The sequence below is a fragment of the Chelonoidis abingdonii genome, chromosome 1, assembly GCF_003597395.2.
Source record: "Chelonoidis abingdonii isolate Lonesome George chromosome 1, CheloAbing_2.0, whole genome shotgun sequence".
Classification (NCBI taxonomy): domain Eukaryota; kingdom Metazoa; phylum Chordata; order Testudines; family Testudinidae; genus Chelonoidis; species Chelonoidis abingdonii.
Genome location: NC_133769.1, coordinates 328,820,034 through 328,846,787, shown reverse-complemented (window position 1 = coordinate 328,846,787; position 26,754 = coordinate 328,820,034). Strand labels below are relative to the sequence as shown.

The window sequence follows — 26,754 nt, the reverse complement described above, 5'->3', positions numbered from 1 at the left end:
TACTCTGCCATGTATTTCCTGTGTGACCTTGGGCAAGTCAGTCGGTGTCACTGTGTCTCTGTTTCCTAGCTGTAAACAGGGGATGATAGTCCCTCCTTCACGGGGCTATTGTGAGGATAAAGACATAAAAATAATTGTGAGGTGTTCAGATACTCTGGTAATGGAGGGGCATATTAGTACCTAGACAGAAGTGGAGCAAAACTCAGTTCCTCTTGGGATAGAATTTTAGTCACAACTGTAGGTGTTTGTGCTGATCAGTTTTTGGCACTTTGATGCAACTGACCAAACTCATGGAAAGGAGAGAGGAAGAGAGGGATAGGTTTTGTTTGTATAGTTTTAACAAGTCTTATCTGTGTTTGTTAACAAGCAAATAGTATTTGTGACCCTTATGCATAATTCATTTAAAAATTTTAACAAATTATCCTAGCAATAATTTCCAATATTTGATACTTTGTGTGTGTGTCTGTGTGTGTATATCTATATTTTAAAAAATCAGGTATATATATATATATATATATATATCATAGGTATTTATGAAGTGATGATTTCTTAAAAACAATAGAAAACTGGTAACTACTAGAACTTCATTAATATTCAGGGATAGATAAAGAACACAAATATCCTATATAGTTTGAGGGGAGATTTCAGTGGGTGTTGAGCACCTACAAGTCCCAGTGAAGCCAATGGGAGTTGCAAGGGCACAGTCCTGTCAAGATAAGGCCGCCACCATACAATATTAAATTTGATTAGATTAATGTAAAGTAATAGCCAGATATCATGAACCAAGTAAATAATGGAATTTGAATCTGGCATTGAAACTAAAATAAATTATTGCTAATATAGAAGTGACTCACATTTGAAATTTAGTTCTGGGTATAGCATATGGATTATTAATGTCACAGAAGTTTGCCACAAAAGCTACAGAGTTCCAAAAGTTTAAATGAAAGGAAAGATATCAGTTGAAAAGATTGAGTGGCAGTAGTATAGTAGTGTATACTCTCTATAGTGTACAGGTATTTTTCATCAAAATTTGATTTTTTTAAAAAACTATAATGGAAGATACTAAAGCAACAATATAGTATATTTACTTTGACATTCAGGGGACTACACCCCAATATTGGTGCCTACGCATTTATACATGTAACTTCCATCAGCACTAACGGAAGTTTTACTATAAATTCCCATTCACTGATAAAAGATTATACCTCAAGTTTAACAAAGAAATCCAAAATCAGGGGTTTTTTTCCGGTAAGCTTTTTCTTCTGTCAATACAACCTTGTTATTAGAAAACAACATTTTTGTTCTAATAATCTAATGTGGCTTCAGGGAAAAGATCAGAAGCAACTTAAATTAAACCATTCATGAAAGGAAGCTTTGCCTTTTACACAAGGAGTATTATCTTAGAATGAAGAGAAATGATATGCATATAGTACTGAGAATCATAATATGTGATGGACTCAAAGATTAAATTGTTAGAATAGCAGAAAGTATGTTCTGTAGGCATTTTTGCTATATACAGTTATGCACCTGACATCCTCAAAGAATTTTCAGACTTCAGAATCTGAAACCATAGCAGAACAATGAGAACATGAAATAACACTTGTGTATCAATAGCAAACTTTAGGGAACCATTTACTGTAGGTACTAAAAATATACTATTTTACGCAAGTTATTTTATTAAATATTTCCTCATACACTTCTGAAAATATTAATCTGTCAAAGAAACTTAAAATGCTGCACCTATTACAATGCAGAATTCCTAGAGGCCATATTGTGCCATAGATTTCTGAGTAGAACTCCACATCAATTTAAATGAGGAATTCTGCTTAAAAATCAATGTTACAATAGGCCCTGATGTTCTATATTTTTAAAAATGTATAGCTGATTTTTTAAAAGAAACAAAGCAGCAGTAAAGACAAAATGTACATTCTATTCTAGCATCTATCCAGAACTCATGAGACAATAGGTAACATTTTAAAATACTGATCAATTTATACTGAGATATAAAACAGTAAACCTGCACAAGTACTTCCTCATTTTAGCACATTAATGGCCCAGAAAGTATTACAATAAATATCAAATGAATCAGTAGTTATTGGGTCATTGTTTTAAATTGATGATATACATTTTAGTTTATGTCAACAGAACGAAGGACATAGTCTTCTTTACTGTTTCACTAAGGCTAAGAGAGAGAGAATTTCTGACAACAGAAAAATCATGCAGTATAACTGAGCTCAAGCACATAAACTATTTAAAAAAGGCTACAACTCTTCAGTCTACCTTTTTTAACTAATAAAGTTAACTTAGAATCATAGTGAATGTGAATGACCGGTTTAGTCTATTCATAGAACCTGAGCAGCAATACAATTTGAAAGAACACTAATCATTTTGACTTTGGAAATCTTCCTTAAACCACTGAGTTCATTTTCGTTAATGGGGTTTCTCTTTACAAAAGGGTCAATGCATCCTGTGGCTTGAATATGAATTAGATATGTACAATCTAAGGAATGTATCTAACCAAAGAGCGTTGCAGGAATTTCTGAAAAACAAAATGCTAAATAAAGTCCTCAGAGGTGTTAATCAAACATCACTAGGTGATCTTGCTCTTTGAGACAGGCTAGAACGGATACAGCCACAGCAGATGAGCCAAAATGCTTTTTGTATTTCCTGGTTTCTAAAAGCATATATTACTGGATTGATGATGGAATTGTAGGTGGCTGGCAGGAGAGTGGCATAGGTATACATTGAAGGATACGTGTAATCTGCTATTAAAGAATAGAGCGTAAAAGGCATCCAACAAGCAGCAAAGGTCCCCAAAATAATGGCTAAAGTAGACACTCCTTTTCGGGTGGTCACATAATGGGATGTGGCCAGGAAATGGTGTTGCAAGGCAATCTGATGGGCATGGCGCATCACGATTTTACAAATTTGAATGTAGAGCTGCAGCATGAGAGCAAACATGAGCAAGAAAGAGACTGAAAGGATAGCTGCATTATTTTTAGTGAGCGGTCTGATCACACTGCAGGTGGATTCATCTTTGAGGCAGTTCCAGCCCATTATAGGCAGCAGTCCAATACAGATAGATGCTCCCCAGAGCAAAATAAGCATGATATAAGTAAAAGTGACAGTCCTTTCTGAATTATAAGTCAAAGCATAATACAATGAGAGGTAACGATCAACAGTAATAGCCAGCAAGCTGCAGACAGATGCAGAGAAAGAGGCAACAATCAGTCCAATAGTGACCAGTTTTGTAGCTTCTGATTGTAGAAGATAGGCAAAAATAAAATTGATGATCAATCCAATTCCTGCTAAGAGGTCTGCAAGTGCCAGGCTGCCTATCAGAAGGAACATGGGGGCACGAAGATTAGGATTTTGGAAAATGATAAGGACCACAATGGCATTTTCACAGGAGATAAGGGTTCCTGAAGTACACAAAACAATGTCCCAGGGGTTTACTATGAGCTCTGGTTCTGGGTCTACGACAGGAATCAGGGAGGAGACTGCAGTTGAGACATTCTCTGGAGAGCTGGCTTCTAAGTGATCTTGAGGCAGCCAGCTTAAATTAACCTTCAGATCTTCATTCATTTTAACCCGTCTTCTTCAATGAAAAGACATTTTTTAATGTTGAGATACAGTACTAGTGAATTCAAGAACATGCAATACCTTAGCTATTTCTGTTAATCTCATATGCAGGCAGGCACATGTTACATAAACGTGACAGTACAAATGATGAAGAAAAATATGTAATTTAAAATTGCCTAAAATTATTTAAAGAAAACAAAAGAACAGGACATGAAGTAATTAGAGAGATTTTCTTCATTAAATGGAAGAGGAGAACAAGTGAAATGTGGTATGGACACACAATATTGAACTAAAGAAATAAAAACCCCTTAACATAGCTAGAACTGTTTGAAAGATGTTTTGGTTTAACAAGATGAACAAAACCCACAGCACATGAGTTTAAATACTGAAAAAGAGCAATTGTTGCATGATGCATGAAATAAAATCACAAGTCACCAGCTGGGTTTGCAATTAAACATCAGGGTTTTTTACCATTTTGTTAAGAATGCTCATGATTCAAACCTGGAGCAGACAATACTGCAAAATTCTTTTAAGCCCGGGAGCCACCGTCCTATCTACCTCAGCTAGAAATTCGGGCTGGAGGATATTTATCCTGCAGGGCATCCTTGGTCGTGAATTAATAGCAATGGAGGTGATGAGGTGGGGGAGACAGAGCAATGCCATGCAAGCATCTGTCCGAGGGTAACACAATCTCATACAGACAGATGGAAACAGACAGTGACAGACAGACAGCGGGACTAGCCCTGTATGGTGGTCACCTTGGCTTCTCCCCTGCTGGAGGAAGAGGGTCTCCAGGTCCTTTCTATGCAGCAGTGCAGGCTGCTCCTGGCAGGCTCATTGTTAGCACTGCACAGACACGGGGAGGGGGCGGGAATGCCAGCTCCTGGCTGTGCAGTAGGGAGCGCAGGTGCAATCCCCTCCGCGCTGGCCCCTGGACGCGGTGCCTGGTGCATGTGGCTGAGGCAGAGAGAGGCGCAGCCACGCGCGCACAACAGAGGAACAGAGGCGGGGGCGCGCGCCGTGAGGCGCTGCTAGTCCGCGGGAAGAGGAGCTGAAGGCACGTGGGTAGCAGTGGAAAGGGGTCGCGTGAGCGGCGCGCGCACGGACCCAAGTTGGTGGGGAGGAGCTGAGGCACGCGCTGACAGGGAGACACCTGCGGTTCTCTGGTGCGCAGGCGCAAAAGCAGCCGTCCCTGCCCCCAGACGACCTTCTGGGAGGAGGTCTAGAATGAGGGGTTATCTGCGCGCCCCGCGAGGCACAAGCGCCTGGTGCTGCGCTCTGAGCACCCTCCCCTTCCGCCTCCCTAAGCAGCCCCGCTACAGCCTCCCCGCCCAGCTACAGCCCCTCGACTCGCTGAGCCTCCTCCACCCCAGCTGCGGCCCCCGCCTCCCTGAGCATCCCCCACCCCAGCTACACCCCCCGCCTCCCACCTCCATGATAGTCCCCACTTCCCTGTGCATCCCCTCTACAGCCCCCCTGCTTCCCTGTGCATCCATGCTTCCCTGTGCATCCACCAGCTACAGACCCCTGCCTCCTTGAGCCTCCCCGTTACCATTGCCCTGAGCATCCCCCAGCTACACCCTCCTGCTGTCCTGAGCCCTCCCAGCTATAGCCCCCTGCTGCCACCCTGAGCATCCCGGCTTCCCTGTGTATCCCCTAGCTACAGCCCCTGCCATCCTGAGTATCCCCCATATACAGCCCCCTGCCACACCCTGTTCCTTCTGCCTTGCTGAGCATCCCCCAGCTACACCCCCTGCTGCCACCTGAGCCCCCCTCCTCCCTGAGCATCCCATAGCTACAGCCTCCCCTGCTGCCCTGAGCAATCCCCAGCTTCAGCACCCCACCTCCCTGAGCCCTCCCTGCCATATTGAGTCTGCTCTGCTATAGCCTCCTTGAGCCCGCCCCCAGCCACCCTGAGTCTCACTGAGCATCCCCCTGCTACATTGCCCCCAACCACCCTGAGCCCGGGGCTCCAATTCCCACCTGCTGCTGCTGAGCATCCCCCTGCTATAGCTCCCTCCGACTACCCACTGCCCCAGCCCTAGTCCCTGTGGTGCCAAGAGCTCCTGCCCCTAGGAACTGCAACTTGGCAACCCTAAAGGCCCCTAATCTGAAAGTGAGCACCCGATTATCTGGACAGGCCCTATCTTATTTTCCCCACATGGGGGCATATTCCATCTGGTCATACATGTCACACATGACGCCATTAGAATGACTGCGGGTAGCATGGCCAAGACATGTCATGCACTCATATAAGGAAGTATGAATTCTGCTGCTTAGCCGAGTGGCCGTATCTTTCTTCATTGTCTGCTCCAAACCTGCAAGAAGTAGAAATATGTGGGTGCTTTCCTGCTCTTATTGAGAATGTTAGTGCCTCAGTTTAAGACATCCAAATACCACAGTGGCACCTTATAAATGTGTGCAATAATAAAACAAATCTTCCTTGACTTATACTTAATCCTCCGAGCAACTCTGCTACAGCACCCCATCTCCCTGAGCACCCCTTTATACTGAATACTAAAGGTCAAATTCAGGCCTGGAATAAGTGGAAGCAACCCTGTTATTATTTACTATTTTTTGTTGTTTAGTGCTGAGTGTATCTTTGGAGGTGTGCTAGGCAAAAAGATAAAGATAAACCCTGCCCTAAAAGGGATTGCAACCTCAGTGTCATTTACATCTATTTCTAAAGCAGGCTGATTTTGACCCTATGACTCTGCCTTTACTGCTGCTGGCAAATACTGAGCCTCAACCTGGGCCAGATTTAGGTGCAGGTGACCACCGCCTGGGGTGCCAGGCTTAGGGGGAACCAAGTTCAGAGTGCTAGTTTTGATGTTAGCGACAAAACGGAAAATAGGCTGTTTGAAGTCACATGTTTCGGGTATTCTGTATGTATTCTTTTTAAGATTATTCAGTTGTATTACAATGACCTATTGCATCCTAGCTCATAACATGGATTCAGAAAAGATATCACAATAGAACTGATGCCTCTACTCTTAGTTTAGCCACCAGCATCTCATGTGATAGTATAAAGAATGCTTTATTGCAATCTAGATTGAATATGTCTGGTGCTTTTCATCATTTGTTAGCTCGGTCACAATTTTATTTGTAATAGTTACAATTGCCAAATACAGTTTTCATTACCTTTTAAAACTTGTATAACAATTGGAGGAAACCTAGTATTTTAACAAAGTGGTTAATTTTAAACTTTGAAGCTCTTTTATTTACTTTAATGATTGCTTAATTGGAATGGAAAATTGTAAATGATCTATCATTTGGCACTGGCCATTAGGACAGGTGGCTAGTGGCACAGATTTCACTCTGCTGAAATATATCACAATTATCTTTTGGAGCGGCATCCCAGATATCCCATCATAGTCGTGTTGCTGGAATTAGTGCAGCTGTCAGAGTTACAGAACTAGCTGCACTGTTGTCTCCTCCCTGGTCTCTCTGAGAGCACCCCCTCACATGTCAGGGCTCATGCTTTGCCTATCCCATTGTGGAATTCTGCAGTTCTCCCATTCTGAGACTGTGCCCTGAGCTACTGTGCCCTATGTGTCAACTGTTATTACTCAGCAGGTCCAACTGTGTTCAGGCACCTGCAGTTCTCCCCTTCGGGAGTTTGTGATCAGTGGTATACAGTGATCAGACAGCCCTTTCAAAATCAAAGTAACATTTATTTTAGTAATAGGAACAAAGCTTAAAGAGAAAAAAGGATTTTAAAACAACACTCTACCTGCATCTCTCTCTTCCTAACATCATGCCATCTTTTGATGCTGATTTAGACAGACCTAGCATCTCCAGACACTCAGAGGGGTACTATGTCTCTATCTTGTTCCCATGGACAACTAACACCTTCTCTTGAGAGAGGGTCCCTTTTAAACCTTTCTCTGTTTAGACTGTATTCCTGGGCTGTGCCTGCAATCCTTCAGTCCTGTAGGTTTACCAGGAGATAGTCCTCAGAGCCAGTAGTTCTGGCATTGTTCTTTAGTAACTCTCAAGTGTTTGCTGATTGGTGGCTTGCCTTGAACCATCATTTCCTTCCTGACTGTTTTTCCACTATTGAGCTAAACAAGTAAATTCATACAGTAAACATCTCAATAACCAAGCTAATTAATAAATTATTACAGGACAGCTTCAGATCTGTCACAGCAACTGCATGTAGCTTTTTGACTTGACTCTTTCCATCAATATGCACTCTTTTTGGCAATTGACTCTTCTCTACAAATGGGAATATCTGAAGTAGTTTAAAGTACATGTTTATAATTCCAGAAAGGTACAGAAAACCTTAGTGAAAGGTGAACCTCAGAGATATAAAACATTTTGAACCCAACAAGTCATGTAAGCAAAATAACATCTAGTCAATATATACAGTAGAACCTCAGAGTTATGAAGACTCCAGGAATGGAGGTTATTTGTAACTCTGAAATGTTCATAACTCTGAAAAAAATGTTATGGTGGTTCTTTCAAAAGTTTGCAACTGAACATTGACTTAATACAGCTTTGAAACTTTGCTATGCAGAAGAAAAATGTTGCTTTCCTTTTTTTTAGTAGTTTATATTTAACACGGTACAGTATTGTATTTGCTTCTTTTTTTTATTTTTATTCATTTATTTATTTTTTGGTCTCTGCTGGTGCCTGATTGTGTACTTCCAGTGCTAAATGTTTGACTGGTCAGTTTGTAACACTGGTGTTTGTAACTCTGAGGTTGTACTGTATATATAATATGCAAGATATCATTAATGTACATGTATGCATGCAGTGTTACTCTGAATCTTTGTAGCTTATGACCTTGCAAGCAGGGCCAGCTCCAGGCCCCAGTGCGCCAAGTGCGTGCTTGGGGTGGCACGCCGCGGGGGGGCGCTCTGCCAGTTGCCAGGAGGGCAGCAGGCGGCTCTGATGGACCTCCCGCATGCGTCCCTGTGGAGAGTCCCCTGGTCCCGCGGCTCCGGTGGAGCATCCGCAGGCACACCTGCGGGAGGTCCACTGGAGCCGTGGGACCGGGGAGCGGCAGAACGCCCCCAGCGGCGTGCCACCGTGCTTGGGGCGGTGAAATGGCTATAGCCTGCCCTGCTTGCAAGTAAGAGTATTTGTAGCTTTATTAAAATTGCTTAGCTTGTGTGATTAGGAAAAAGTAGAATGGTAGTGGGGTATAAGACTGACAGGAGAATTAGCCTACTGTAGGGATAAGATAGATAAGGTATAGGTATGAATTAAGGCAGGAATGCAAGGCCTATAGGCTTCATGCCTATAAGATATTTATTGTAGCCAAATAAGATTTCCAGCCTAGAAACAGGTTGACTTGAGGAGTTGACTGATGAATAACCTTGAACCATAAAATATTCTGTTACAATAAATACATGTGTTAAGTGTTGATGTTTGTGAAGATTGTATTGCAATGTATCAAAAAGTACAAGAAATCAGTTAAAACTGTTTGTAATTTTTTTTTTAAATTTCTGCAGGAATAGGGTGTCAGTCAGCAATGTGTTAACTGCAAGTTGCTATGATGATTAGTTGACATAAGTATTAATGAGCATAAGAGGAATTAATAATTTAGTCTATGAAAAACAGGACACACCAAAGTTAATGGGATGTGGAAGTACAAACAAGGAAAAGAGGTGGAAACCTGTAAGCATATGTATGAGCTTGTGTGGACATTAGCGTAACTCATGCTAAAGGTGTCACTTGGCCTGTGTGCTGTGGGGGATGCATCAGAAGATGCCCCGTTGATGCCCATCTGATGATTATCCATACTCTGGGATTCCCCACATGAAGGTATGAGTACTGCAAGTATTAATTCTGGGCATTCTCTATTATCTCACTTGCTTCTATTATGGTTTCTTGTTTGTAGCATTGTTTATCTGCTTAGTGAAATTATTAAGAAACAGATGTGATTACTTGTGAGTGTTTCTCGTGTGTTACTAGGGTCTCTATATTATTTCTGCTGGTGATACTCACTTTGTTGCTCTTGATACTGTAGCTGATTGAGAGACTGAACTTGTATCAACCATCAGCACAATATAAGGCATAAGCCACAATTAGGACAAACCCTAGCCTCTCAGTGGTTATAGCTCCATATTTCCTGCAATTGCTCATTATATGTAATTCCAGATGGCAGCAAATATACATTCATTGAATATACTTATTTTCAAACATATGGGTAGGCTTTCTTTTAAAAAATTGCATTAATCTTTCCAAATGTGCTCCATCCGGCTTGGGCTGTCCTCTTAATTTCTTCACGGCTACAAAGTGAGAAGGTTTCATAAGTGTATTCAGCAGCTCTTTGAAATTCCTTTCTATTTGCCAAGATTCTTCATCCAGAGAGTGAGAGCTTCACCTCAGTTTAATCTTCAATATTATATAAGTATCAATTGGATGCTCACTAAATACAAAATGCAATAGGCCAAAATACAAGTGGCTTATAGGTCTGGTAATATAATTCCTGCTTATAGTGTAAGAGATTTCAGGTTCAAATCCTGGGCAAGCCCTTGTAAAGGCCAGGCATGATCCTGTACCTTTAAATTTTCTTGTGTTATTCAGATAGTCAGATTAGATGTTCACAGTCCTATTCTTTGTCTTTAGAATCTATGCAAAACTCTGCCCTTGAACAGGTATATACATATTCTATTGACTTTCCAGAATCTTCAAATTAGAATTTGTTTAGATACTATATACCCCATCTTCCCTCAGTGCAGTCTAATTTTTGCCAACTTTATAACTCAGTTTTTCTCAGCTATCACTCAGGCCTAAGACAACAGGAGTTTGCCTAAGTGCAGGCTTCACTCTGATGATTTGGGTTTATTCCTTGACCTTAATCAGTCCATTATCTTTATTGCATAAAAAATTATAATTAATGCCAGACAACATGATTTTATGGAAAAAACGTCTTGTCAAACATACCTGATTTCATTCTGTGATGAGATTACAAATTTAATAAAGGTAACTGTGTAGATGTAATATTCTTAGAGTTAGTACTGTGTGGCATGTTCATTTAAAAAATTGCAGTCTTCAGTATCAATAAGCACATGTTTAATGGATTAACAACTGGCTAACTGACCCATGTTAAAAAGTGGTTGTCAATGGGGAATCGTCATCAAATGGGGGTGTTTTTAGTCGTGTACCATAGGGAATGGTACATTTTCATCAACAATCTAGAAGTAAACATAAAATCACTGCTCATAAAATCTACACATGACAGACTGGTGTGGTTGTAAATAATGACAAGGATAGTACAGTCATACGGAGCTTTCTAGATTGCTTGGTAACCTTAGCCCATTCACATGAAATGCATTTAAATACAGCTAACTATAACGTTATATGTCTATGAACAAAGGTGACAGGCCAGAAAAGAACCACAAAATTGAGCTGATGGCTGGAGGAAATGCCTTACACTGAACAGTTTGAGGAGCTCAATCTGTTTAATGTATCAGAAAGAAGATTCAGAGGGGAGAAAATATCAGGTACACAAGGGATCTATAATTTAGTAGAGAAAGGCATAACAGGAACAAATGTATCAAGATCTTTTGGAATTCTAACCCTGCCCTCTAAAGGGCTCGCATTACTTCTGAGCCCAGTGTCATCTTCAAATTTTATAAGCATGCTTTCCACTTCATCATCCAAGTGGTTAATGAAAATATTGAATACTACCAGACCCAGGACAGACCCTTGTGGGACCCCGCTTGATACATCTTCCTGGTTTGACAGTGAGCCATTGATAACTACTCTTTCAGAATGATCTTTCAACCAGTTATGCACCCACCTTATAGTAATATCATCTAGAACATATTTTCCTAGCTTGCTTATGAGAATGTCATGTGGGACTGTGTCTAAAGCCTTACTAAAGTCCAGTTACATCACATCTATTTCTTCCTCCCTATCCACTAGGCCACTTACAAGTCCCGTACTTCAAAATGAGATAATGGAAATCATAGATCTTAAAATCATGAGGGATATTTCTGAGAAATTTTTCAGAAAGTAGTATGTAATTATGCTAGATGGAAGAACAGACTATTTATGGATGATGACATGAATGTTCATGAAGAGTCCATTGGATTGTATATTGTAGCCTGTACATTGACAGAGATAATCAGATGAGTAACTGAAGTTATATTATTACATCTAAATCTGAGGTTAAACAAGTGTCACAGAAAATGCTATGATGATACCACTAGTACATCTGAGTATCAGATGTAGCAACCAGAGAGCAAAAGGATGAGCCATGAGCTACATATACTCATTACTATGGGCATACTTCGAATTTGGTATGTCAGGACACTATTAAACATAATACAAACCTAACAGATGCTCTTGAAACTGTTTATGAAATGATAAAAAATATTTTAAAAATCACTCTAACAAGATACTATATTTCAGCATAATATATGAAGTGTTAAGTGCATCATTAGGCATCCAACAAGATGGACTCTCTGTGCAGAAGTATTGACATCAATGTCTGAGAACTACCTTGCATTGTTTGGAACTTGGGAGGTTGCAAAGGATGCAGTGAAAGATCCTGAGAAGAGAGCTTGAATTGGTGGCATAGCATCTCAAATGAAAAAATTTAACTTCCTCTTTGGTATTGAACTAGCTTGAAAAGTCCTAATCATGGTAGACAATCCTGTCCATAAGTCGGCAAAAGTCGGACATTTCTGCAATGGAAGACCAGTTGGTTATGAACATAACAATTTACTTCAGTCCATCAAATCAGATAAAAACTACAACTTATTGTGTGAGCAAATCCACTGGAACAGTTTAAAATTGGAGATAATTGGAATGCCTATGCTTCCAAGGAAGACAAAAGTTCCCAAGAAAATGCAGCTAGGGGGACAAGTGAACCGAGTTACCCGAATATAGAAAAGGAATTTTTATAAGGATATCTAATTTGAAGTAATTGATTTTACAATGTCTAGTATTCCATCAAGATGTGAACAGAAAGGCCACAAAATTATTCAAAATCTTGACAGTCTCATAACTCCAAATGTAACAGAATGCAAAATCAAGACATTCTTTGGCGTATGTTTCCAGTTTCAACCATGAGGGTTAATTATTCAGCTTCATCTATTGCAAGCCAGCTGTCAGTTTACAGAAGGATCAAGGTAGTCAGTTCAGAAATATCTCAGTTTGCTCAGTGTGATGCTGTATGAAATTTGGGGGACACTTGAGGATATTATGAATATCAATATTGTAAAATTGCAATGAGTTGTGCCAGATATGCCATGTAAGGTATCTGCAAAAATGTTATAATTTGCCAAATATGATAATCTGGGTTATATGTTTGTATCACCTTTGTATTATAATTTATAGATATGTATGTATCTTTGTATTTCAAACTTGTGACACCCCAAGACAGTTTGGCATCAGCACTGCCTAGCCAGCTTGACAGCTCACCAAGGGCCATCAGCTATACAATTGACGCATTGAGAGAAGGCAAGGGCTACACCTTATGACTCAGCAAGGCATGCAGGGGCATGACTATGGGCAGAACTCTGAGGCTTCCAGGCCATGTGTGGGCAGCTTGTGTTTGGAACAATGGAAGCACAAACCACATTGCAAAAGACTATAAAAAGCAACAGCAACTTCTCCATTTTGTCTTCAGTTCTGCTTCTTGTCTTCAGTCCTGTTTCTTATCTCTGGAGTAAGTTTTCTACAAACGAAGCTCTGAACTAAGGATTGAATGACCCATCCAATACTGCTAGGAGCTTCATGGACTTTGAATCTTTGTATGTATGTGACTGCTTTACTATTTAACATATCTCTTCTTGTTCTTTTTTCTTTATAATAAACCTTTAGTTTCAGATACAAAAGGATTGGCTGTCAGCATGGTATTTTGAGTAAGATCCAAACCTATACTGACCTGATAATGTGGCTGACTCTTTGGGGTCAGAAGAATATTTTATATATGTGAGCAGAGTTTTTTTAAATAACTTAAATTCTTTTTGTATTGGACCTAGGTGCTGATTGGGAGCCAGAGAACTGGACTGCAATAAAGGCGGCTGTATGATTTCTTTTTGCTTCTTTATAACCAGCGTGGGGGATCAGAAGCACAGTCTGTGACTGGTTGGGGAGTTAAACTTCAGTGTTACCCTCAGTCTTGGGAGTATCTGCTCTCCCTTTTGCAGCCTACCCAGACCTTGGCATTTCCAGTGAGGGCTACTCCAGGCACACGGGTTCACACTCAACCAAACCAAATGCCATCTGTTTTCTGTTGTGGTGAAGCTGAAAAAAAATGATTTTGGTGGTATCAGCAACCAATGCTGTAAGGGTAGTTTAAGAGCTCAGTGTTGTATTAAAAGATGGATTCGATCCAAATGGGCCAATCATGTCTCAACTGATGTATGATTTTACATGTACACAAGGACAAAACTGATGTCTTACAGATGTTGCAGAAGAACACATTTCAAGAAACCCAGGGCAAAGATCATTGTTTGGAACTGTTTCATATTTGTAGGTTGTATTTTTTTACTCATATTTTAAAAAGCAATGCTTTAATTAGTAGTTTTGTACCAGGACTAAATTTGTCCCCTTTTAATAAAGTGAGATAAACAAGATGTTGTTCCAAACTCAGTGTTTCCTTTATTTATTTGTGCAATCTCTAAATTGAGGGGGAAGTGCTAAAGTCTATAATTTAGTTAAACATAACTTACTGGGCTCAATACAGGAGCAACTGGGTGCAATTTAATGGCTGGTGATATACACACAGTCAGACTATATGACTGAATGGTGTCTTCTGGCCTTAAACTCTATCAATCTATGAATTTTCATAGATTCATAGATTCATAGACTCTAGGACTGGAAGGGATCTCGAGAGGTCATCAAGTCCAGTCCCCTGCCCTCATGGCAGGACCAAATACTGTCTAGACCATCGCTGATAGACATTTATCTAACCTACTCTTAAGTATCTCCAGAGATGGAGATTCTACAACCTCCCTAGGCAATTTATTCCAGTGTTTAACCTACCCTGAACAGTTTAGGAACCTTTTTCCTTATGTCGCAACTAAATCCCTTCTGCAGTTAGCCTTGCTTCTTGTTCTAGGTCATTCGAGGCTAAGGTGAACAAGTTTTGCTCCTCCTCCTGATGACACCCTATTTAGATACCGAAAACTGCCATATCATGTCCCTTCTCTTTCCAAACTAAATAAACCCAATTCTTTCAGCCTTCCTTCATAGGTCTTGTTCCTCAAAGACCTTTATCATTCTTGGTTGCTCTTCTTCTGGACCCCTCTCCATTTCTCCAGCTCTTTCTTGAACATGTGCAGTGCCGAGACCTGCCCACAATACTCCAGTTGCGGCCTAACCAGCGCAGAGTAGAGCGGAAGAATGACTTCTCGTGTCTTGTTTACAACACACCTGTTAATGCATCCCAGAATCACATTTGCTTTTTTTGCAACAGTATCACACTGTTGACTCATATTTAGCTTGTAGTCCACTATGACCCTAGATCTCTTTCTACCATACTGCTTCCTAGACAGTCTCTTCCCATTCTGTATGTGTGAAACTGATTGTTCCTTCCTAAATGCAGCACTTTGCATTTGTCTTTATTGACAATTTTCTAATTGTCCTTTTTGATATTTGTGCTGAGGTTCTGCTTTCTTGCACAACTGCTTTTTAAGGAGCTTTTCCTTGCAATGCTTTCAAAAGCTTTCTTGTTTTCTATAAGCCAAAGATATTCTATTAAGACAGGGTAAGTGATTCAGTGTACTCACAATACTCTTTCTGTAGCTGATTTACATCATGAATGTGAACTCTAGTGAAACAACCTCTTCTGAATCCTGCTTGCTTCTTTGAAGACTTCTAGACCAGCATTTCTCAAATGTGGCCACCATGGCCTCATGTGGCCACCAGGGGCTTTTCTTGTGGCCACAGCCTCCTGGCTTGTGATGTGGCGGGGAAGGGAAGAGGAGGGAGGAGACGAAGTAGTGGCCCCTCCCCCTCCCTATTGCTCTTGGATGCACTGTCTTGATGTTGGTTGCTGGGGTGCCAGCAGGGGTTGGGCCCTGCCCCCCCTCTGGAGACACCTGGTGCACAACACTGAAGGAGCAGGCAACTGGTGAGTTCCCCACCTTCCCAGGAGTGGCAGGGCTCAGGCTTTGGGCTTCAGCCCTGGAGTGGTGAGGTGGCAGGCTCCGTCTGCATGGCTTCTGGCTCCGTCCCCAGGCCCAGACAATGGGGCTTCGGGTCCTGGCTGCGGGACTTTAGGCTCTGGCCCCACGCTGCCTCCCCCGACTCCCCATCCAGGGCTTAATTTGTCCCCAGGCTTGGCAGGGCTGAATAAGTCTGCTGTGAAAAGAGATACTTGTATGTTTGCTAACATTGCTTTTCACAATGTATTTACTAGCTAGCAATAAATAAATTACAATGATTTGGATGTGTATGTGTGTATATTTATTTGTTTTTCCTAAAGCTAACTAATTATTTAGGGAAAAGTGTGAGAGTGACCGCCAGCAAGAGTTGGTGGCCGCACTCTGAGGCCACCAAAAATTTGTCCTCGGAATCCCTCCTCTAGACTCATATCTAGTTGGACAGGTAGCATCACATATAGCTTTTAAAGACCAAATTAATGCATGAACACAACTGCCATTGACTGCAGTGTGCATCAGAGAGCAGAATTTGGTCTTAATGTACATAATTGAACGCATCAGACGAGTTGTTAATTTTACAGCTTCTTCAAATATTCCTTCTTAAATATGAAGATCATGGAAGATTCTTTCTAATGTGACTATAGCAGAAATTCTGTTTTTCATTTCCTATTGTCTGCTTCTTCCTTTAATCATTCACTACTCCTTTTCCTTCTTTCTACAACAATCATCTTTCTTTATTTCTGCTCTGACCATAACTCCCTAATTGTTGAATCCCTGCACCAAATTCACTTCTTCTTCCTCGTAAAATTCAAGCTGCTCCTCTTCACCTTCAAAACTTTCTGTAAATCTACTGTCACTCACATGGCCATTCTTATCTCTGTCTCCACTTTCTCCCATTCCTTACACCCCTCACATCAAGGTCACCTGAGGGCAGATCCTCAGTTGCTAAAAATGTCATAGTTCCATTGGCTTCCACTTTACACAAGCTGAGGGTTCCCCCACTATATTATTGCTCCCTTTGTCTTGTTTGTCCATTCACAATGTTTGTGTCTTATGTTGTGCTGCTTTTCTCTGTAAGTGGAGTATGGATGAGCTCTCCCCTGACATCTAGTGGTGAGCAGTGGAAAAAGGCTTCAGAAGCTGATCTTGTTTGCATGGACACACCCACCCTGCCTTGGTGCTCGGCATTTTGGGATTGCTTGCCCAAATGATCACTTGTGGCTGGTGTTGGATCCCCAGTCTCCTTCTTATTGGGGCAGGAGTAATAAGTTGTTATCCTTGTTGTGTGAACTGAGGGCAGCAGAACTGTACCTGGCATACCCCAATGGAAGGACTCACCCTCAATTATTGCAAAAGACTGCCCTGTGTGCACAAGCAGAGAGGCTCCCCCACTAATAGCTGAAATCACTGAGAGCTGTGTTAAGTGTGTGTCAGGGGGCCTGAAGACATCTTGGCAAGTGGCCAGCTGGCAGAGAGGTACGGCCAGTAGGGTGGCTGATGGAGAGGCATGGCAAGTGGCCAGCAGAAAAGCTGGTGAAGAGGGCCGGAGCAGAAGCATGGCAATCAGTCATTGGGGCGACGAGCAAGTGCTTGAGCAGTGCTGCGTGTAAGGTGCCTCCTTACCCCCACTCCCTGCCTTCCACACAGAGTGGAAGGTGAACTCTGCAGATGAACCTCTAAACTCTGGGGCTGCACTGGCCAAGGACAGCAACTGTGAGTGGAGTACAGAGAAGGGATGGGCACATTAAAGGGACTTTTGGGTTGCTGGACTTAAGACCCTGAGGGGAAAAGGACACTGTCCAACTTACTTGGGGGTTTGTGTTTATGAACCCTAGTTGTGGTGTTTTCCCAAATTAATTAATGCCAAGTTAATTCCCTCTTTTTATTAAAAGTTTTCGCTACGCTCAGACTCTGTGCATCTGAGAGGAGAAGTATTGCCTCTTAGAGATGCCCAAGGGGTTGTGTGTAATTGTCCTAGGTCACTGAGTACAGGCTCAAACTAGTTTTGTGTTGTATTGTTGAAAAGGAACCCCTAGATACTGAACCTGGCCCTCGTTGCTGCTGGCTCCACCTGGCAGAAGGGTTCCATCTATATCCGAAACAGTCTCCCAATTAAGGTAAACTGAAACATTCTTTCCCGTTTCAAAAAACTTTCTAAAATCCTTTTATTTGATTAAACATCCCTGTTACAATGACAACACAACCTTCTACATTTGCCTGGATGTTTTCTGTCTTTTTTGTTTATACTCTATCATAGCCATTTGTGCCCTAAACTTTTCATTATAGAAATACTGTTCTTTCTTTGTCTTATTGTGTTTATTTTAAAGCACCTTGTGCATCTACTGTGATACGTTAATAATACATTACAATAAAGGTATAAATGGAAATTTCAGATGGGCCCTGTAAGATTTAAGTATTTCAAAAATGTAAGTTAAATCAGTGGGAGTTTTCAATCTAATTATCGTCATTAATGTTCACATTAATAATGTGGTAATTAGTATTTTTAATTATGTACATTATTAATGATGTTAGTACTTTCCTTCAATGCTTATAAATATTCTTCATTGTTGAATTTAAATTGTGTTGATATTCAAGGACATTCCCATAACCTTCTGTGGGGTTTGGGAAGGAAATATTTTGTTTTTCTTATCATTTCAAGGGAATTAATTTCCATCTAACAATGGAGTGGCTACCAATATTAAACTGATTTAGATACAGGCTGCATATATTGGAATGAAATATAATCATGTTTTACCTGTCCAGTTATATGTTATTAAAACCATTTTTCATCAGTGTTTGTTTTCAATGTACCATATATGTGGAATTTTAATTGACACTAGAAAATTATTGTGTAGATTATTAGCCATAACTTTTTCTGTTTATGCCAGTGTTTTCATACAAACATTATTTATGACAATTGTGGACAGCAAAAGCATTTGATGACAGTTGTATGATCACATAATGCATAATACTTTGCATATATGCACAAATGACCCATATACTTCGTGTCAAAAATGTTTTTCATCATAACTGTTTTCTCTTACATCTTTGTATGTATGAATGATGTATGTCCAAGCAACTTAATGTATCTGAAGTATAATGCATTATTTGCCCAGACAGCCGCAGGCATTTTTGTATGCAAAAAGTTCTCTGACTCAAAATGGTGGAACAGTGGGGTGACAGGCATTACAATTACAGGGTATTTACCATTTGTTAAAAGAAACAAAAAAATCAAATTCAAAGGTGAGTCTAGAAGGAGTTTGAATTGGTATAACTACATCTTGCTCTGGTTCCCCAATGTAGGTAAAAACCTGAAACAGAAGCCGGACCGGGCAAGGCATTCAGCTTGATGTGCAAGTGGGATGCCAGCAACTACTTCCTCCCTGGGGGCAGCTTCACCTGATTTGCTGATTGAAGGTTCATCCACAGGGCCCTGCTCAACTGCTTTCCACTGAATGGAGCTGTTCGCCATGGGAATTGGGACAAATGATGCAGGAAGTGTGGCTACGCCAATGAGATGCTACCTAATGTCCTGTGTAGCTTCAAGCCCCATTCAAGAGCTTGACAGCTGCAACACAACGGCATCCAAGATCGCCTGGCCAGAGCCATCCCGCCACCTGTGGGGAAGGTTGTTGTAAACTCTGCCATCCCTGGAACCGACAGCCAGCTGCGACCAGACATCGTCATCACCAATGAGGACCAGAAGATCATCATGGTGGACGTCACAGTGCCCTTCGAAAACCGGACCTCGGTTACCAGGTCCAGATATACGCACTGATCGTCGGAGCCTTAGACTTATGGGACCCTGGTAATGAGGGAGTGCTGAGAGAATGCGGAATCACTCAATGCTACACTCAGCTGATGCAGCAACTCATGTTGTTGTACGCCATCATGTGGTCGAGGGACATCTACATATAATACGTCACTGAACTTTGGCAATACCAGGAAGGATGAGCTGGAGTGACGATGAGAAGTGCAGTCAGGAAAATAACAAATATTTTCCTCATGGATTGTGTTTTCTAAATGGACAACCAACCTAATTCTCAATTACCAAGGGACAATCTCTACTCATTGATATATTTTGCTTTCCACATCCAAATCTCTGTACAACTTTTCCTGAGTGATTCAGTATTCAGATTCTAATATCTAACCTGTATTGTTAAATCTATTCACCTAAATTTGGGTTATTGCTGATTATGTATCATATGACTTATTAAAATCAAACTTTGTATTTGTGAATAATCTAAGCACTATACCCAGATGTACAGACACTCTTTTTTTTCAAACTATGTATTACATAATTTTTTTAACGTTAGCTTTAATAAATTTTTTAACTTTGAGTCACCCTTCACAGGCCAGACTATGGGGTTGTGCTCTTATGTGTTGTGCTCTAATGGTCCCATATAGACCCTAGTAGTGCAAACTAAAAGATACTTACTTCATAATTAAGTCATTTAGAATCTTTCCATTGATTTCAGTGGGCTCTGGATTAGGCCCAAAGACTGGCACTGTACAAAAGGGAATTCCTGCCACCCACTGGCACTGTACAAAAGGGAATCCCTGCCACCCAAACTTAGTCTAAATAGACAAGACAGACAAACAATAAGAGAACAAGCAGAGGCACAGAGAGCTGAAGGGTTTTGCTCCGGATCATACAGTAGGTCAGGGCATAGGCTGGAACGGCATCTGGGTCTCCTTAGTTTCAGTCTAATGCTCTATGCTGCTTTTCTTACATGCCAAACATGAACAGATATAAGTTACAGGGTGTAAGAGTCTAACTTACACCACTTTCCACATCTCTTCTGGGTTTGTCCCACTGCTTTTAAACTCTAACTGAGAATATTTACTTGAATAAAAGTATTTCCCCTCACATAGCACCTGGTCATGCGAGGGGCTGAATGCTTTCAGCTCACACGGACTTGTAGGAGGATCCCAGCACCTCATAGGATTGGGCTCAATGCTGTATACAGTTTACCGTGCCCACTTCTGACCTGTCTGTCCTCATCATCTATGATTCACTTCCTATTTCTTATTCTTAAAACACCGATTTTTGTTTACATGCTGATACCTCCTTCTCTCCCCCACCCCAGTCATTCATTTATTTTTGGGCCTGATCTTGCATTCTCTGCACAATCAAAACTCCCATTGAGTTCAGTAGGAGTTTTGGGTGCACAAGGGTCAAAGATTTTAGTATAACTTGTGTTATTCTTTTGAAGCTTAGTAATTAAGTTATGCTGAATTTCCAAGTAATTGCAGCAATAATGTAATTTCAACAGCTGTCATTTCCCATCTTTAATTTAGTGGCATCCATCATGAATTATTAACAAATTATTGTTCAAAGATTTTCTAATTCATGTAAAAATTGTAATCAAATAATTAAACTAAGCATTTTCACTCTACATTAAGTCTCTAAAGTAATTTCAGTTTTAGGAGCAGAAGGCAAATAACCTTAATATCTGTAGTGCTAACTAAAGTTCTCTGATGAATTATAAACTAGGTCATAGACTTCTAATATTTTAATATCCAGACATTGACCTAGAGCAACCTTTTTCTATGGTCATAAAAGTGATTCATTTGTTTGGCTCACTCATCCATGGAAATGTTTTCAGTTGAGATGTCCAGCTGCTGTGGCATGTGAATGATTCTGAGTTATAGATTTCTGGGAAGTTCACAGACAGCATATCCCCCCCCCCCCCACAAATCAATTAGTTGTGACCTGTCAGTTTGTACTGAGGAATCCTTATATGCACATGCTAGTGTCTATTCACTCTGTAGATTTTTGTTTAGGCAGAATGTTGATAAAAGTTTACGTTGTCTCAATCTCAAAACTACCAAAAATTAATTTTCAAATGTTTTAAACTGATGATTTTAAAATTATACATTTTAAAAATGGGTATAATATAAATTAATGCTTGATAATTACATGGTTAATAGTATATAGTATCTTAAATGCAGTCTATTATCACAGCACTATGCAGTTGTAAAGGTGTTGGTCTTTCTTCATCTGTAAAATGTTTTATAAACCTGAAGTTTAGAAATTGTGAAGGAAGGAAGATTGCTAAAAAGATGACAGTTGAGCTGATAATTGAGAAAATTCTTGCTAAGTCACATCTACAGGTTATTGCTGCTGTCATTGATACAATATGTATAGAGGGCTCTACCAAATTCATGGTCCATTTTGGTCAATTTCACAGTCATGGGATTTTAAAAATAATAAATTCCATGATTTCAGATGTTTAAATCTGAAATGTCATGGTGTTGTAATTGTAGGTGTCCTGACCCAAAAAGGAGTTGTGTGTGCATGGGGAGGGGGTTGAAGGGGGGTTGTGGTACTGCTACCCTTATTTCGGTGGCGGTACTGTATAGTGTAAGGTAAAAGTGCACAAAAGACCAGATTTCATGGGGGGAGACTGGATTTCGTGGTCCATGATGGATTTTTCATGGTCTTGAATTTGGTAGGGCCCTAAATATGTATGTTGATCCTGCGAAGTGTTATGTCCACTATTGTTATTCACACGAGTCAAGTGAGTAAGAAACAATCACGTTAAGTAAGGGTTCCCAGATCAGATGAAAAAGGGTGGTGAGTAGAGTCAGCGGGCCATCATAATCTCATTTACACCACTTTAAATCCATAGTAACTCCATTTACTTCAGTGAAGATACACTGGCATAAGTGAGATTAGAGTTTAACCCAAGTAGTTATTTAGCCACAAATTCTGATGGTAGCACTAGCAGTAAATGTATTTATTATAATAAGCTCAGCATAGAGTTCTTCAGCATAGTGGTTAAATTGTGTATTTAGCACACTTCAGCAATATTTGTCTCTAAGAGAAATACCCAGGAAATTCCAGAGATTAAATAGTAATAAGATCTATGCTTAATGATATTGGAGATTGTAGACTTCACTTTCCTGTTCTGCTGTATAATTTCATCTGTTTGTTCTGTTAAAAGTGGCCCACATGGGAAATCACAACCATCATAGAAAGAGTGCTTGGGGATTTCAAGCATGGTAAAAAGGATATTTTTTTCAGACTAGTTTTCTTTGGCAAGAGTTGAAATAGAGTGCTCCCACTCTGGGGTGAAGTGGGACCAGAAAAATCAGAAGTGGCACTCTTGGGAACTTCTCCCAGGTAGAACACTGCATCCAATAAAACCAACCAAAATGATGTGGTTCCAATTCCTTTGTGTAAAATCAATACACTTTGTGCCTGGCAGTGCTTAATCATCTGTGACAAACTTATTCACAATGCTGAACACGTTCTGTCCTGCCTGTTTATTTGTTCTTTATATTATACATTATATACACACAAGACGGGAAGCCTCCTGATTCATACTGAGACAGTAGGGCAATCAGCTAGTTATCTTAGGTGTATGTACACGAACGCACAAAACCTGGGAAACAAGCAGGAAGAATTGGAAGTCCTGGCACAATCAAGGAACTATGATGTGATTGGAATAACAGAAACATGGTGGGGCAGTTCACATGAAAGGCGTACTGTCATGGATGGGTATAAATTGTTCAGGAAGGACAGGTATGGGAGGAAGGATGGAGAAGTTGCACTGTATGTAAGGGAGCAGTATGACTGTGCAGAGTTCCAGTATGAAACTGGAGAAAAACCTGTTGAGGGGGGTCAGCTTGAAAGTGCTGATTAATCCTGTCCACTCACCCTTGCTCTGTTAGAGAGAGAGAGAGAGAGAGACAGTGTGTTTGTTCATCTGCTTATGGGGCTGGAGGAACCCAGCCCTAGGGAACGTAGGTCCTGCAGGATAGCTCCATTGGGAGGGGACTTGCAGAAGGGAGAAGTAGAGCTCCATATGAAAACACAAGTGACACAAGCAGTACATTGATAGAATTACAGAACCCCTCCCTCCCTCCAGAAGAGTAAATCTAATAAATGAATATACTCCAAATTAACGGAAAAATCTGGTAACAGTGACTAGCCCTCAGTGGTGAAAGAACAGGTTAAGGACTACAGTATTTAGAAAAGCTGGACATGCACAAGTCCATGGATCCAGATTTAATGCATCCAAGGGTGCTGAGGGAATTGGCTGATGTGATTGTAGAGCCTTTGGCCATTATCTTTGAAAATTTGTGGTGATCTGGGGAGGTTCTGGATGACTGGAAAAAGGCAAATATAGTGCCCCTATTTAAAAAAGAGAAGAAAGAGAATCCAGGGAACTACAGACCGATCAGCCTCACTTCAGTCCCTGGCAAAATCATGGAGCAGGTCCTCAAGGAATCTATTTTGAAGCACTTGGAGAAGTGGAAGGTGATCAGGAACAGTCATCATGGCTTCACCAAGGGCAAGCCATGCATGAACAACCTGATTGCCCTCTATGATGAGATGACTGGCTCTGTGGATATGGGGAAAGCAATGGATGTGATATATCTTGACTTTAGCAAAGCTTTTGATATGGTCTCCCACAGTATTCTTGCCAGCAAGTTAAAGAACAAGGGATTGGATGATATGCGACATAAAGGTGGATGAAATTCTGGCGAGATCGTCTGCTCAATGGGGTACCCGTGATCCAATGGCGCGATGTTTAGTGGTCCTGTAGTCAAGTGAGGGCGCAGGGGTTGTCTCAGTACTGGGCCAGTTTTGTTCAACACCTTTTATTTGAATGTGAAATCTGGATAATGGGATTTAATTTGCAACTTTCAAGCAAGTTCAAGAGCGACGCTTGAATGAAGACACTGAGCTGAGGAAAGAGGTGAGGATACCGCTGGACGTAGTAGGCAGGACTGGGCATCCAGAGTGACTTAACATTAAATCACAATCTGGGAGGATTGGGCCGAAGATAGAAATCTGATGAGGTTCAATAGCAAGGACAAGTGCAGGAGGCTGTTCTATCTTAGGATAGGAAGAATTCCACTTCACGAAGCACTGGCTGGGACTGACTGGCTAAGCGCCAGTTCTGTAGATTACAATGAAACAGAACGTTGGATATGATCAGGCAAGTGTGCCCTCATTGCCAGAGGCCAATGGCCATATTGGGCTGTATTATGGATGCATTGCCAGCTAGATTGAGGGAAGTATTCCCCTCTATTCGGCACTGGTGAGGCCACACCTGGAGTATTGCGTCCAGTTTGTCCCCCACTACGAAGGGATGTGACAAACTTGGAGAGAAGTTCAGCAGAAGGCATGAAATGATTAGGGGCTGGCGCACATGACTTATGGAGGAGAGCGTGAGGAACTGGGGTTATTTAGATCTGCAGAAGAGAAGGGGAGGGTCTTTCATAGCAGCTTCAATTACCTGAAGGAGGGTTCCAAAGAAGAGAATGGAGCTCGGCTGTTCTCAGTGGTGGCAGAAGACAGAACAAGAAGCAATGGTCTCAAGTAGCAGTGGGGGAGGTCTAGATTGGATATTAGGAAACACTATTTTACTAGGAGGGTGGTGAAGCACTGGAATGGGTTACCTAGGGAGGTGGTAAAATCGCCATCCTTAGAGGTTTTTAAGGTCCAGCTTGACAAAGCCGTGACTGGGATGATTTAGTTGGTGTTGGTCCTGTTTTGAGCAGGGGATTGGACTAGATGACCTCCTGAGGTCCCTTCCAACCCCGATATTCTAAGATTCTATTGCCTCCTTGGATGTGAGTGTGATGGAATATACCCCTGTGTCCACACTCTATGCACTACTGTAATAATGTTTGTACAAGGTATGCCTTGGGAAGTGTCATTTAAAAACTCATAACTTACTGATCAATAATATCATGGCAAAATACAAATAGCAGCATTATGTGTAAAGTTATGACCAGAAGCTAAAATCATGACTGAAGCATGTTTCTTAGCTAAGTCTGGGGGATGGCTAAACCAGTTCCTCAGAGACAAAGAGCAAGCTGACACCTCAGCCAGTGGCTGATGGACCATTCCCTGCTAAGTGGCCATTCTTTGGCAAGGAATGGAACGGGGCCAAATATCTACATCTTAGCAAAGAAACAGTATGGAGTTTCCTTTCTTTAACAGGGTGCATGTTGCCGTGCTCACAGCTGGAAATGCTACTTAAACAGGGGACATGGCTATAATAAGAAGGGGCAGATACCTCCAAGAGACCCTCCTCTCTGTCCTTGTCTGTCTTTGACATCACACCTAAGAAGGCAAAGGAAAACAGCCATTGTACTATGAGATATGTGTGTGTGGGAGTGATCCTGACCTGGGGATTTCATCTCTAATCTGCTGGAGCATGTGGTGAGAAACTTTGTTTGACTGTAATATAGTGTGTTAAGTGAGGCACTAGTAAACCTTTTATCTTGTAACCATTTCTGACATTTATGCCTCATTACTTATACTCACTTAAAATCTATCTCCTTGTAGATAATAGACTTGTTTTAATGTTTTATCTAATTCAGTGTGTCTAAGTTAAAGTGTCTGGGTAGCTATTTAAAATAATAAGCTGGAATATGATTACCTTAAAGGAATGAAGGACTTAATATATTTGTACTGTCCAGAAGAGGGCTGGACAGTAGAGGACCTGGGGGAGATGGTTGGGAGATGTCCAGGAGATCTCTACGCCCGGATTTAACCTGGAGAGGGAAGTAAACAAAGTGAGAGGGGATACGCTTGTGGACCGAAGAATTGACCCAAGGAGGAAAAGCAGAGAGAACTAGACTAACAGGTGATGCTGGTGGTAGAAGGTCTGTGCACAATGGGGTAAAGAATGTCACTGATGCCAAATGCCAAAAAATTAAAATGTCTGTACACTAATGCAGAGGAGCCTAGGTAACAAGATGGAGGAACTGGGAGCTACTTGGTACAGGAAGTGAACCCAGATATTATAGGGATAACAGAAACCTGGTGGAATAGTACTCATGACTGGAGTACAGGTATTGAAGGCTATGTGCTGTTTAGAAAAGACAGGAAGAAAGGCAAAGGTGGTGGAGTAGCATTGTACATCAATGATGAGGTTAACTGTAATGAAATAAGAAGTGATGGAATGGATAAGACAGAGTCTGTCTGGGCAAAAATCACACTGGGTAAAAAAGCTACTAGAGCCTCCCCCTGAGATAGTGCTTGGGGTGTGCTACAGACCGCCGGGATCTGATTTGGATATGGATAGAGACCTCTTTAATGTCTTTAACGAAGTAAACACTAAGGGGAAAT

At 41.1% G+C, this 26,754-nt stretch overlaps 1 protein-coding gene across 1 annotated transcript; it reads right to left on the bottom strand.

Moving 5' to 3' along the window:
• Positions 1 to 586: 586 nt before the first annotated feature.
• On the bottom strand, positions 587 to 3,595 carry GPR12 (G protein-coupled receptor 12). The gene has a single exon (XM_032765326.2). The coding sequence runs from the start codon at positions 3,583 to 3,585 to the stop codon at positions 2,581 to 2,583; it is 1,005 nt and encodes a 334-aa protein (XP_032621217.1). The 5' UTR covers positions 3,586 to 3,595; the 3' UTR covers positions 587 to 2,580.
• Between the last annotated feature and the right edge of the window lie 23,159 nt (positions 3,596 to 26,754).